General features: G+C 32.2%; 2 protein-coding genes across 2 annotated transcripts; one reads left to right on the top strand and one right to left on the bottom strand.

Annotated features, from left to right (window-relative positions):
- Positions 1-966: 966 nt before the first annotated feature.
- LOC101255555 (DEAD-box ATP-dependent RNA helicase 16) lies at positions 967-7,732 on the top strand. The gene is made up of 15 exons (XM_004233101.4): positions 967-1,275; positions 1,358-1,516; positions 1,600-1,689; positions 1,789-1,917; positions 2,278-2,378; positions 2,570-2,684; positions 3,229-3,360; positions 4,216-4,281; positions 4,404-4,583; positions 4,764-4,859; positions 5,236-5,373; positions 6,019-6,101; positions 6,782-6,819; positions 6,896-7,110; positions 7,563-7,732. Exons 1-15 carry the CDS (start codon positions 1,126-1,128, stop codon positions 7,626-7,628), a joined length of 1,758 nt encoding a protein of 585 aa, XP_004233149.1. The 5' UTR covers positions 967-1,125; the 3' UTR covers positions 7,629-7,732.
- A 1,496-nt stretch (positions 7,733-9,228) lies between these two features.
- LOC101263972 (tetrahydroberberine oxidase-like) lies at positions 9,229-11,042 on the bottom strand. The gene has a single exon (XM_004233834.5). It carries the CDS (start codon positions 11,002-11,004, stop codon positions 9,412-9,414), a length of 1,593 nt encoding a protein of 530 aa, XP_004233882.2. The 5' UTR covers positions 11,005-11,042; the 3' UTR covers positions 9,229-9,411.
- Between the last annotated feature and the right edge of the window lie 3,251 nt (positions 11,043-14,293).

Below are 14,293 nucleotides of genomic sequence, written 5' to 3' on the forward strand. Positions count from 1 at the left end.
GGGAATAATGGTAATGAGAGAAAAGGTGGGATGTTTATTATTTTCCCCTAATATAATTTGTATAATTGTTTATACCTTGCTCGTTTAATATAACTAGTATAACTTTTGTATAATATAATTTGTGTAACTGTTTATACTTTAGCTGTTTGTAGTTGTATAAATTCGTTTTTTCCAAATGTATACAAAAATAACTAACTTACACAAATGCACTCATGAATTATACAAATGTGCAAACTATACAAACCCGCGAATTATACAAACGAAATAACTTAAATTATAGCTGCAACCCCTAAATATGCAAATTATAGCTATGAGACATAATTAAGTTTATTATAGTCCTATTTGCGAAAGTTTCGCTTAAAAGTATAATAAAGGGTATATTTTGATCATTTTTAATAGTACATAAATATATTTGATTCTTTTCTCTATATATATAGTACAAACAATGATCAAAATTGCTTTTAAATCGTGGGGAAATTATTTACTTGTTATGATAAAATAATTTTTAATTCATTAAATTTGATCAAAATTGTCCGCAAGTCTCTATTTTTTAATCCTCAATTATTAATTATGTAGATTAAATTATATTAGTCTAATTTTTTTTAATGAAGAGATATTATTCTAAAACAAATTACAAATGTTCAAAGTCAAATGTTAACCATTCAAGCTTCCACTGACTTGGAACAACACGTTGATGAGCGGTGAAGTGAAGTAATTAATATAAATTCATTGCCGATTTATTTAATAATATGAAAATGTGAATGATTCATTTTAAAATTTTATACTATTATCTACTTAAAAGAGGCCTAAATTATTGGAGGCCTAAAATAAAATTTTAATTGATTTTTTTCTTGATACATTTTTCTCAATGATGACATCGCTTAGAAAAAATCCTTCGTGAGTATCCTAATTGACAAATTTAGATGGTGAAATTAGTATAACGTAACTTACCACATCACAATTATTAATTCTTGAGGGTATTTACGACGGTATCAACAATATTTTTAATCCCAAAATATATTGAGGCCAGAGGGTATGAAAAGTTAGTAGCCGCGCTTAGGTTATTCCTTAAACCCTTTGTGTAGTAGTCTTCCCCCAAAACCCAAAACCCTCGCGTACCAGAGAATGAACAGAGAAGGAAGAGTTGAGATTGAGGAAGATGAAGAACAAACCTTCGAAGAATTGGGACTTGACCCTCGTCTAATCCGTGCTTTAACCAAGAAAACTATCGATAAACCAACTCCTATTCAGCGAGTTGCTATTCCTCTAATCCTCGTAAGTTTACAATACTTTCATTCTCTTCGCAGTTTTGTTTGTTGAGCTGATTTCATTGTCTATGGCTACTTTTTTTTTTTAGGAAGGGAAAGATGTGGTTGCTCGAGCTAAGACTGGTTCTGGAAAGACATTTGCTTATCTCCTTCCTTTACTTCACAAGCTTTTTACTCAGTCATCTTCAACAAAGAATCTTGCTCCTACTGCGTTGATTCTTGTACCTACAAGGGAATTGTGTCAACAGGTTGAAACTTTTTGCTATTATTTTGGGGTTTTATTTTGTTTTGAGTTTGTGGGTTTATTTTAATTGTGTTTGTTGTTGTTCAGGTTTGTTCGGAGGCGAATTCGTTGATTGAACTATGTAGAGTGCAATTAAGGCTTGTCCAATTGACAAGTTCTATGTCTGTTTCTGAATTGGTTGGTTTCTTTTGTTCACAATTGTTTGCTGATTATGAAGTTTTAATCTTTATGGGTATGTGATAAAGTGATCGTTTTTTATGATCTTATGGTTTTTAGAGAACTACATTGGCGGGGCCTCCGGAGATCGTTATATCTACTCCTGCTTGTATACAGACATGCTTGTCAAATGGAGTTATTCAAGGGAAAGCTGTTCAAGATTCTCTGTCCATTCTCATTCTCGATGAGGTGGGTTAGTTTATGTTACATTGTTCCTCTTAAATTCTTTTAGTGGAAAGACTTTTTGCTGATGTGGTGAGATATGTAATGAGTTGCACTGTTTAAAATCTCAAAAGTTTTACTGTAAAGGTCCGGTTTTGTATGGTGATAGTCAACGGTTCATATCCAATATTAGGTAAAACTTACTAGATACAATAGACTCTGGTATCTGGCGAGGTTTATGACCCACCTTTAGTAGTGATAGTTACTTTTTGATTTCATATCTTTTCTCTTTCATTTGTGAATTTGAATGTTTGCATTAGAATTGGATTGTGTTTGATTGTATTCACCCGAAAGGACATGAGGTTGAGAATTATGTTTCTGTATCAGGCAGATCTTCTTTTGTCTTATGGATATGAAGATGATCTGAAAGCTCTTACATCTCATGTACCAAGACGTTGCCAGTGCCTTCTGATGTCTGCAACCTCAAGGTATGCTCGCCTTACTATATTCACATATATATGTCAAGCAAATTCTTGCTGATTCTTCCACTGTCGCCTATGCTGGTTTTCTCCAGCACAAAGTTCTTGATTGTTACCATCTTACTTCCCATCTTCCCCCCCCCCCCCCCCCCACATCTCAAGGTTTGGATATGAACTTTCTTGGTCGTGTTAATATGCAGTTCTGACGTTGAAAAGCTGAAGAAGCTTATTTTACACAATCCCTACATCCTGACTTTGCCTGAGGTGGGAGAAACAAAGGATGACATTATCCCAAAAAATGTACAGCAATTTTATGTAAGTATACACCTTCAATAGAATAACTGCTTTAGTAGTCTGTCCTCTCTTCAACACTTATTCAGTGAGGGAGTTTTGGTGCCGTCTTGGTACTTTATATAAATATGTTTAATTTGATAGAGTGATCCTCATACTTTTGGTTTCTGTAATACCTGACTAAGAAGCTGTATCTTTTGTTCTAAGGTGTGAATTTAGGAGTCATCTAAAATGGTAAATTATATGTTCAATCGTCACACGCTTTTCAACCTCTTGTGATGGATAAGTGCCACATTATGACACTACCTTCTAGTAGGCAGAGGCATTTCCCAGGGCAGGACACTTTTGTTTTAGACGTCTTATTACAACAACAAATATACACCTCAACAACTGTGTATTGTTTGTGTTCTATGCTATTGTTTTCTCTTATAGTTTCGTGTCTCTAACTACCACTTCTACTGTTTGTTCAGATTTCTTATAGTTTCTTGTCTCTAACGACCACTTCTATTGTTTGTTCAGATTTCTTATAGTTTTGTGTCTCTAACAACAACTTCTATTGTTTGTTCAGATTTCTTGTGCTGCTCGTGATAAGCTTGTCCATGTCCTTGCCCTCTTGAAGCTTGAGTTGGTCCAGAAAAAAGTCTTGATATTTACAAATTCAATTGACACGAGTTTTAGACTCAAACTATTCTTTGAGCAGGTACATCCATGTACATGATGTCACTAATATCATAGGACATGTGATCAATTTATAAATGTTGTTCTATGTAAATGTCATACTTATCTTATGAATACCTCTATTAGAAGCACCAAAACATCTTTGCCACTTGAAACTTCTTTGTTCTTCTCTTATTGTTATTATAATTATTATATTATTACTTTTTTGTTTTATGAAAGCACATCTTTAGGAATTGTTGAAGTTAGTTCTGTTATACCTCCCGGTCTATGTAGATGACTAGATGATGCAGCCCATAGAGGGAGTGCTTTTTGTTTGTTTGTGCTCAATCATAGTTGAAAGTTATAGGGAGTCGTGGATCCGCTGGATGTGCAAAAGTGTAGTTTTGGCTTGTACAAAATTCAATAGCAACATGTTTGGCCAATATTCTAAAATCAGCTTATTTTGAGAAGTGCTTTTCAAGAAACTACCTTTGGTGAAAAGTCGTTTGTATTTGGTTAATCAATTTAAAAGCACTTCTGATTAGCAGCTAGTGTTTGACCAAGCTTTCAAAAAGTGCTTCTAAGTGTATTTTCTCATTCAAAAAAGTACTTTAGGTAAAAAAAATAATTTTTCTCAGCATTAGTAAAGCACTTATTTTCTCCCTAGAAGCTTGGCTAAACACCTCCATTTTTAAAGATAAGATCTTTCAGTGTTCCCAAAATCTTGGCCAAACTGGCTGCAGGTCACTATATTATCTATTTTCTATAAGGCTACATTTATGACCTGTAATCTTCTGGGTGCTTATAGGTTATTGGTCTATGTTTCCGATGCTATACTTACTGCCTGCCTGAGGTGTTCCTGATAGTATTTTTGATATCCTGGTTAATCATTTTGCAGTTTGGGATCAAGTCTGCAGTTTTAAATGCCGAGCTGCCTCAGAGTTCTCGTCTACACATCCTTGAGGTCTGTCATATGAGTGTAGAATGCCAAGAAATGCACACCTGTTGTATGGCTTTTGTTATAGTTCAACTCTTCTTGTGAAGTCTACTATTGCACTAGTCTCATAATTTTCTTCTTCTGAGCAGGAATTTAATGCTGGGCTATTTGATTACTTGATTGCGACTGATGAAAGTCAATCAGAAGGAAAGGAAAAAGTTGATGATCAAAATGGCAGTGAGCGAAAAAAATCAAAAAAACATCGAAAGCATAAATTGGATGCAGAGTTTGGTGTAGTCAGAGGGATAGACTTCAAAAATGTGCATACGGTAAGTTTGTTCTGTTCTTTATGGAATGTTGTCCTCCATTTGGCGGCTTATGTTTTTTTCTTTTATCATTTCCTGTTGAGCCATTTAGTGATAGAGGATACACAACCCAGTCTGAATAGAAGTTCTGGATTTTGCATAGACCTAATACTCCATATCCTCTTTATGTCTTATTTTGCACAGGTGATAAATTATGAGATGCCTCAAACAGCTGCAGGCTATGTACATCGAATTGGACGTACTGGAAGAGCATATAATACTGGAGCATCTGTCTCTCTTGTGAGTAGTTTGAAGACATGTCTGAGGTCATTGATATACAATTGTGATTGCTAGCATATGATTTAGTTGATTACTTATTGGATATTAGGTTATGTGTTTTAATGTTGTTTGGTTTTTAAATGTTGAACTGCTGATTCATAGAATTTCGCTCTTGGCATTAACAAATTACCCAATGTTCTTATTTCATCTACTCTCTGAATTTGTTTTTCATTTGAGAGTGGCATGACTTCGTAGATCATAGGCTGGGGAATCGGTTTTATACATCTTATCTAAAAATTACTTAAGTCTTCCTTCCCTATGAACTCTCTTCCGACGACTGTAGGAGAAAACTATGTTTTCTTTTTGCCTTTTTGACCATGTTTTTGTTTTGTTACAGGTCTCTGATGAAGAGACAGAAATATTTGAAGAGATTAAATCTTTACTGGGGGAAAATGAAGACAAGGTGTCACAGTTTATTGCTCCATTCCCATTGCTGAGTAAAAATGCAGTAGAGTCTTTGCGTTACCGAGCTGAGGTAAAACTTTCATCAATTGTATTTCTACAATAGTCATTGTGTGATAAGTTACTATTGGGAGCCTAGCAGAGTTAGGAGTGTCACCTAGTCCTAGTATAAGTTACTATTGGGAGCCTAGCCGAGTTAGGAGTGTCACCTAGTCCTAGTAGCAGTGAACTTTGTGAAGTTAAGGTTATCAAGTGAGTGTCTTACAGAGGTATATAATGCTTCCTGCTTTAACTATCTCGAGTATGTTTTTTGTGAAAAGAAACAGACAAATATTTAGATGTTACATTTAGTTGTATAGAGCGTTTAAAAAGTGAGCCTCATTGGTAATCATGAATAAATTTGAGTTGTATGTCCAAATTCACCAATCTGTAAATCAACAGATTATTAATTAGTCCATATTTTGTCAACCTCTTGATGCACAAGCATGCTTTAACTATACAAGACGATCCATGCTGTAAAATTAACTCGTGTGACTACTTTTAAGAATTTGGTTTACTGCAAGCCCATCTCATTCGCCGCCATCACCCGGACAAAAGGAAGTAAAGATATACATATATTTTTATGGAAAAGCAGTTAACTTGAACTGTATGCTGGTGCACTCCTGCCGATTTCTTTGTTTTGGGAGTCTAGATTGCTTGACTGCCATCTTTTCTGTAGGATGTTGGAAGGAGTATTACAAAAATTGCAGTAAGAGAATCACGGGCTCAGGATCTGAGGAATGAAATTCTTAATTCTCAAAAGTAAGCTACTCTGTTTATTTTTTCTTTTCTTCTTTGAATAGCTCATTTTCCTTTTTTCACTGTTCATGTATTATTGCGCTAATTTCTGACAATTACTGAGAATATAGCTCAGTTTCTGTCCAAAAATAAGTGTCATGTTTCCGTCCAATCTAGGTGTAATTGTCCTCCTCATCCCATTCTTTTTTTGATAAGGAGTTAAGGACCTTCCCATAGTTCATCACTTTAAGTAGTTTAGAAATGTGATGACAGCCTCATTGTTCTGATTCAGACATCACTCAAATAGAAGTTCTTTCAGTTAAAAGGGGATTTTTGATGGTACAATTGTTACTCACTCTCGACTGTATGATGCATATCTGCTTTAAATTAATTCAGATTTCTTTTCATGGAAATTCAAGATTTGAATGACTCAATACTTTATCAAATGATTTGAATGTCTCATAATATGTTAAAGCTGGAGTAAAACTTATACCTTTGGGAAGAAGTTACAATATTTGTCATATATTTATTTTGTAGATTAATAGTTTGCTTTCATATAGTTATTTGTTTGTTAATATTCTTCACCTATCTGTTAGGAGGCACTTTCCAAGCCTGGTTACTGATTTTATATTTTTCAATGATTGTATTTTGCTGTGCTTGACTTGTAATCTGTATTAACTACTTCTTCCGCTTGTATTATCCAGATTGAAGGCTCATTTTCAAGATAATCCAAAAGACTTAGGTAATTAGGCTGTAGTTTGTGGGATGTACTTTGAGTGAACATAGTAGGTCTCATTATATTCAAATGTTCTGGGCAGATCTTCTGAAGCATGATAAGATGTTAAGCAAGAAAGCACCTGCCGCTCACCTACGTGATGTACCTGACTACCTATTAGATCCAACGACACAAGAAGCTAGCAAGATTGTGAAGCTGGCCAGAGCTGCAATGGGCAATACTAATCCATCTCGTGGCAAAGGATCAAAGGGAAGGTTCAAAAGAAGCAGAGACCCTCTTAAAACATTTTCAGCTGAGGTATACCTCCCCAACCTCTACTTGCACTAAGCTGTATGTGTTGGTGATTTTACATTCATGTTTTGTCTGTGTACCACTAGAAATTGAACTAGCAAGTTCTACTTATTCGAGTCTTGTCAACATGATGATATGATCAAATGTCTTCCTTCTTGGTTGAGGAAGGGTAAACTTGTGGATTGTGGGGTTAGGTATTACTGTATTTCGTCTCTCTTTTTAATACTTGTCAGAGGTTATCGATGAAGTTCTGCTTATTCATATAGATATGATCTGAGATTACTTGTGTAGTCAATACGTTCCACACGATCAAACAAGGAAATACATCTTGAACAGGATGTAGGTTATCGAAGGGAATGATCATATATATGAAATACAATCCTAGATGATTGTGTTCTTGGCTTTATTATGGGCAACGTTGGTGGCTTGGTGTTTGATCTCTTCTTCTTTGATTGCAGGCACCTAAGCGAGCAGGGAAAGGCGGGATGAAAAGAAAGGTAAAAGATACCGATAATGGCCATTAACATTAAAAGGAACACCCTGCCTAGTTGTTTGATACAAGGAATTGTAGTTTATACGAAATTTGAATTATATTTATCAATCAATTTTTTTTGAATGCTTTCACTAACCCTAGTCCCAGGAACCTCTTTTTGCAGTTCGTGAAGGAGTTCATCCACTCCTCCAACGAACATGGTTTTGAAAAAGGCGTGGATCCACGCTTGAACTCTATGAAGACTACCACTATTTATAGTTGAGGAAGTTTTTCTAGTAATGAATTGTTAGATATGGGATGGTAAAATAGGACAAGATAAATGGCTCAGGAAGGTATAATAATAATAAAGGTATAAAGAGTGAAATAATGGTGAGAACAACAAAACAACACCAAACGGTGATGGCTTTGGTTTGCAGAGTGCATATATAAATTACCAGCTATTTAAGCTTAAGATAATAGAAAGGAATGCTTTGCTCATTTCTAAATAATTTAGTGACGAATTTGATGTCGTAGTAGTTAATAATTTGTAGTTTTATATTATATTTGTTCTAGCGTTCTTCTATTAAATTTATTTTTGAAATAAGAGAAAATCACTCTTAATGGTCTGGGAAAGCCACCCTTGTAATTGGGAATGGTGTAATTAACGGTTGATTACTTTTTTATTTCTTCTTTTTTATATATATTTTAATTATTTGTATTTCTACTATTTTAATTTTTTTTATTCTAAAAGTTTTATTTTTATTTATATTATTATATTTTATTTTCTTCTCAGTCTCACCGTACTTTATGTAAAATCATTAATTTTTTCGTATTATTTATTTCTTTATGTCATACTTATTTTCTAATTAAAATATAATTTATTATTAAGTAAAATTATAGACTTATGTTTTTTTTTAAAATAAATAAATCATATTTATGTATGTTATGTTGAAATTTGTGAGAAGGGTATTAAGTTAATTTTTTTGTTTTAAAATTATAAATTACGTTATCTTTTCAGTTTCATTTGTTTTAATAATATTGAGTTCACATTAATTAGACTTGATAGACTATATTTTTGTCAAACATTTTAATAATTTTGACATTTTATTTATATATTAATTTTTGTTAATCAAACATGCATTAGAAACTTTATATTTTTAGTTTTTATCTTCAATTTAATTAACATATATTAATTTGAAAAAAATATAAACCAATTATTTTTTCATCATATTAGTTAAGAATATATGATTATTAATTAATATATTTTTAAAAAAGAATATATATCTTAAATATTTAATTTAAAATTATTTATAAAGTTTTTTATTTGTTTAGTATAAATTTTAAGTAATTAATTTTTATTTTTAAAATTTAATATAATTATATGATTACAATTGTGCATCCAAATAAACATGATCCTAAGCAATTAACGCATTTATCCGATGCCAGTTACGTTGAAAAGAAGATTAAATACGTAGATAGTTTTGTTTTTTTTTTATCAAATTTGATTTATTAATAATTGTTATGTAAATTAAATCAAGTTTATCTTTCTTTAGTCTCAAACAGAAAAAGATGCCAAGTAAAAAGTAACTATTAGAATTATGATTTATTGTTCGATATTCAATGGTAAACATATGATTTAACAAGCCCACGAATTCTAACATCAAGATATAACATTTAATACATAGAAAATTTATTACAAATCAAACAATAATACATCTTATAAAATATCTTTGGAAGGCTTCCTGGCTACATTTATTTTTCAGTACTATATTACTATATATATATACATAAAAGAACTACTATATGTGATAAGCCTTATTTGTAGAGTGCATAAATTATATATATAGAGGAGGAACACTTTGTTCATTCCTAAAGAAATTTGTTGGATCAACTTTAGTCTTGATTTTGACCAATCTATCAAAGTTGTTGTTGAAATATTTCACTCCCCAAACTCTTGCTTGTTCATAGCTTGTGTTTCCTTTGTTGTTCACTCCTAAATCAAGATCTCTATAGTTCAAATAAGCAGCTCTAGGAGATCTTGACACATACCTAGCCATGTATCCATAAAGGTTTCGAATCCAAGATATATGCTTATTAGAACTTTCCATTTCACCCCAATTCACCCCATAATGGATCATGAATATGTTTCCATCTCTATGAGGGAAAGGTGTTTCAGATTCCGATATCTCACTCAACTTTCCTCCATAGGGACTTAATTGTAATTCAGCCGAGTTTTCGCCTACTTGGTTGAATAGTTTCCATATACCTTCAAGACCATTTATAGGAATTGGACGTTGGACATAGTCTGATTTCCCTTTGAAGAATCCTGATTGATAAGTTGAGTTATCCCAATCTAGTAACACATCAATTGATGTGCCTCTAGGGAAACCCACAAAGAAGAGTATAGATTCAATCCAACTCATCTCAATGCAATCTTCCTTCACTAACCCTAGCTCCGGGAACTTATCTTTCATTTCGTGGAGGAGTTCATCTACTCCTCCAACAAACATTGTAGTGAAAAAGGCGTGGACAGTCCTCTGTCCACGCCTGATTGGAGACTCACTACTCCTCAGGAAGATCCTAAGGAGGAGATTGTCATCAACTTTGTCCGCGATGTGTTGCCATTTGTAGACTAGCTGAGTTGCATTTTGTTCCAACGTTCGTGTCACATTGAATACGGTTACCTTTTGTGGAATATCAAGTAATTTCACCTTCCATGAGATAATGAGACCAAAACTAGTCCCTCCACCTCCTCTAATAGCCCAAAAGTGATCCTCACCCATTGATTCTCGATCATGGATACGTCCATTAGCATCAATTAACTTTGCATCAATGATGTTATCAGCAGCAGTACCGAATTTTCGTGACATCATACCATACCCTCCACCACTAAAGTGTCCACCAACACCAACAGTAGGGCAAACCCCAGCAACAAAGGCTAATTTTTTACTTTTTTCCGCGATTCTATAGTAAACTTCCCCTAGTCTCGCGCCAGCTTGAATCCAAGCAGTCTTGTCTTCCGTATCAATGGATATTGCTCTTAGGTTTCTAAGATCAATTATGACAAACGGGGTTTCAGAAATGTATGAAAGTCCCTCATAGTCATGTCCACCGCCTCGAATTCTAATTTGCAAGCCATGTTTCTTGGAGCAATGTATAGCTTCCTGGATTTGAGATTCATCATTAGGAGTGAAAATAATTGATGGTTTGAAATCGGAAGTTATCCTTAGATTACTTGAAAAAGAGTCATAAAGGGTGGAATATGATGAGTTTTTAGGAGTGTAGATAACTTGTGATTTTGAGTTTGAGTTCATAATTTTGTGAGAAAGGCATTTAAGAAAGTCATCATGAGTTTTGTTAGCCCATGATGATGAAATTAGGCAAATTGAGAGAAAGAAAAAGATTGTTAAGTTGTTGAAAGTAATCATAATTGATTGTTTGTTGTTGCAATTTTTGATGTTGGGAAAGTGGAAACTAACAACTCCTATTTATAGATTTAGCTGAGGAAAAGTCAAAAAAGTTTAGTTTCAAACCCTAAGACCACGTGGTATAGAATAATATTTCTTTTTAGTTCGACTTTTCCATGATTCTTAAAAAATAATGATTTATATGTGTACTTTATTTCGAAACCTATGTAAATTAGTTTATAGTGTTAGATCTTGAGAAAAAAACTACTAGTTGTCTTTTCTTAATAGGTTAAATCTGATAAATAAAAGTGAAAATTTATTTTTAAATTATGTCTTTACGTAACTTTAATCGTAAAACATTTCCTAATCCGTGGTAGAATTTTCTTTTATTAGGTTTAAAAAGCAAAATTGAACTCTACATGCAATAATTATTTTTTTCGTGCAAGAAATATATATATATATATATATATATATATATATATATATATATATATATATATATATATATTCCAAAGATTAGTCAATTGTCTTGTTCATTAGTATAAAATTAGATGCACACGTTTCCTCATGGCTAATGTGGAAAATTATAAGTTTTTATTTTTATATTATGCTCGTACATACCTTTAATAGTATAATTATTCATATCATTGATAACGATTGATAAAACTAACTAGATAAAATCTTTTTCTCCTATTTTGAAATCTTACATACTTTCTAGATTTGATTATAATAACCTACTTTGATTTGATTATCAATATATTATATATGTCGCTCTTAATAAAGAAATTTGTGTACAAAAGCTTGACATTTCCTCTACATTATTGGAACATAAATATTAAACAAATACTCTGGTTATCAACAAAAACGTTATTAACATGAGTTGTGGTGCAGTATTGAGATTATTTTATTTTTAATCAGAGGTTTCAAGTTTGAATATTGAATATGGAGAAAATCATGTTAAGAGCGCCATCCTCAGATGAATCCTATGGTGCGCGATTCAAATTTAATCAAAGCTCAAATAGATTGGAACAAATAAAAAAACCGTAAACGTTTGTCCAACTCTATTTTTTAAAGGTCAAACAATTGTAATTTATGAAAAATTGTGGGGTTTCTCGTCAAACTTCCTATATGTAGTCCCAAAATTATCATTGACCAAATCTACTTTGACTTTTAGATGATAAATAGGGATTAAAGAGGCTAAAAATTTTCTTAGACGCTATCGGATGGAAAAATATTATGATAAATTTATTGTATTATGATAAAAAGATAATAATTTTGAAGTAATTGTCAATTTTCATAGTAAATATCTCGAAAGCTTATTTAAGTATATGAAATTATTTTGGAAAATTAAAAAAAAATTGTCTATTGGATCATTTTATTTACCTAATATAGCCTAATTATCATTTCTTATTAAAAATAGTCATTCGGCCATATTTCCCTCCTTCTCCTTCTTCTTTCCCTTATATTCTTCCATACTCCTACATTAATTTTCAAATTTATTGTGCCGTAAATATGAGTCGTTTTGGATGAATAATATATTAAAAGACTTAAAACATAGAGAGTAGCTTACATTTAAAATTTGAAATTATCTAGAGGAGATTTGAGTTGGTTGAGATCATATCAAACAAAAAAAATTGCAATGTATACTTTATTGTATCAACAATGTATATAGATGTATATACATCTCTAATACATAATTTTACTTGATCTATAGACAATTATACCCTACGTATCCAATAGCAATACACTATATACATGTTTGATACATTACATGCATATACAACCATTATAAAATAATGAGAAAATATATAAAAAGAACTCCTGAAATTATCCGCAAAACTTACTTTAGCACTTTAATTTTATGTGTAATTATTTACCCCACTTAATTTATTTCAAGTGAATTTAATATCTCCTTAATTGATGATTTGACGAGAAAAGTGTTGTCACTCTCCTAAACTCGCGTGAAAAAGGAGAAAAAGTAATTAAAAGTTGACCAAATTCCAATTTTATTTATTTTCCATTTCGCTCGCTCCACCCTTCATCTCGTTCACAAAACCACTTGCCACCATAAAAACAACCATTTCTCCTTCCTCTTCCTCCTTCCCCACCCACCTCTTCGATTTTTCCTCGAAAATAAAAATTGAAAACAAAAACATTATGATTTTCTTGGAAAGTACAGAAAGCTGGCTGGAGGTGTCTATTGCGTGGTTAAAGAGAGTGGAAGTACGAATTTTTAATCAAACTAAGTCATTATATAAAATAATTTACCAAAGTAATACATTTTTCTAAAATTTTACAAAATTAGTATAAACGTATTTCACGGTAACGTTTTAGGGTGTTTATTTTTTAAAAACTAACTGCATTAGGTTGATATACGTTACTGTAAGTAACGTTTTTTACTTTTAAAACATTATTTTCAGTAACGTTTTACTCCTAAAACGTTACTATGAGTAACGTTTTAGGAGTAAAACGTTACTGTGAGTAACGTATATCAATTTGACGCTATTAACTTTTAAAAAATAAAATATATCCTAAAACGTTACTGTGGAATACGTTTATACTAATTTTGTAAAATTTTAGAAAAACATATTATTTTGATGAATGACTTTATATAATGGCTTAGTTTGATTAAATATACTTTAATACTCCGAGGCGGGTATTCAGTTCATGAGGAAATAAAATTGTTCATGATGGTGTTTGTGGTGATTATTGTGAAGTTGATGATGGGCATTGCGTAAAACCATCCGTATTCATTTCGATATGGTGTTTGTGGCAGATCTAATTACCTGCTAACGTTTTCAATATTCTCACCACCATTTCAATTAAAGTGACTGTATTGATTTAGGAATTATTTTAATTTTTTCAGAGTCGTCACTTGGAATTAAGTTATGGTTTTCCAATTTATCTTTTTGTTTACTCCCTAGTAAAAAAGGAAATGAATCTTTTTATAATCTGCACACCAGAAATTCAGGTAAGAAATTTTCTTAACCGAGGAAAAGGTATTAGGCATCCCCGAGTCCCGTGATTTTAGCACGGTCGCTTTTATTGATTTATACTTATCTTGATATATTTTTGAATAATTTGTGTCTATATGCCATGGTTCGCTTGTTTTTAATTGTTGAATTTTTATTAGTCTTAAATCGGATGCATAACTGCATTTTCAATCTTGATATTTTTGGAGACATAACTGTCTTCCCCTCTCAAGTTCATCACACCTAATAATCTCAATTTACACCTCTTGATTTGAAGTAACAAAAAGTGATTATTAAAACAATTTGGTCAAGGTGCGTCACCGCATCCTTGAATTTCT

Source organism: Solanum lycopersicum, chromosome 2, assembly GCF_036512215.1.
Source record: "Solanum lycopersicum chromosome 2, SLM_r2.1".
Classification (NCBI taxonomy): Eukaryota; Viridiplantae; Streptophyta; class Magnoliopsida; order Solanales; family Solanaceae; genus Solanum; species Solanum lycopersicum.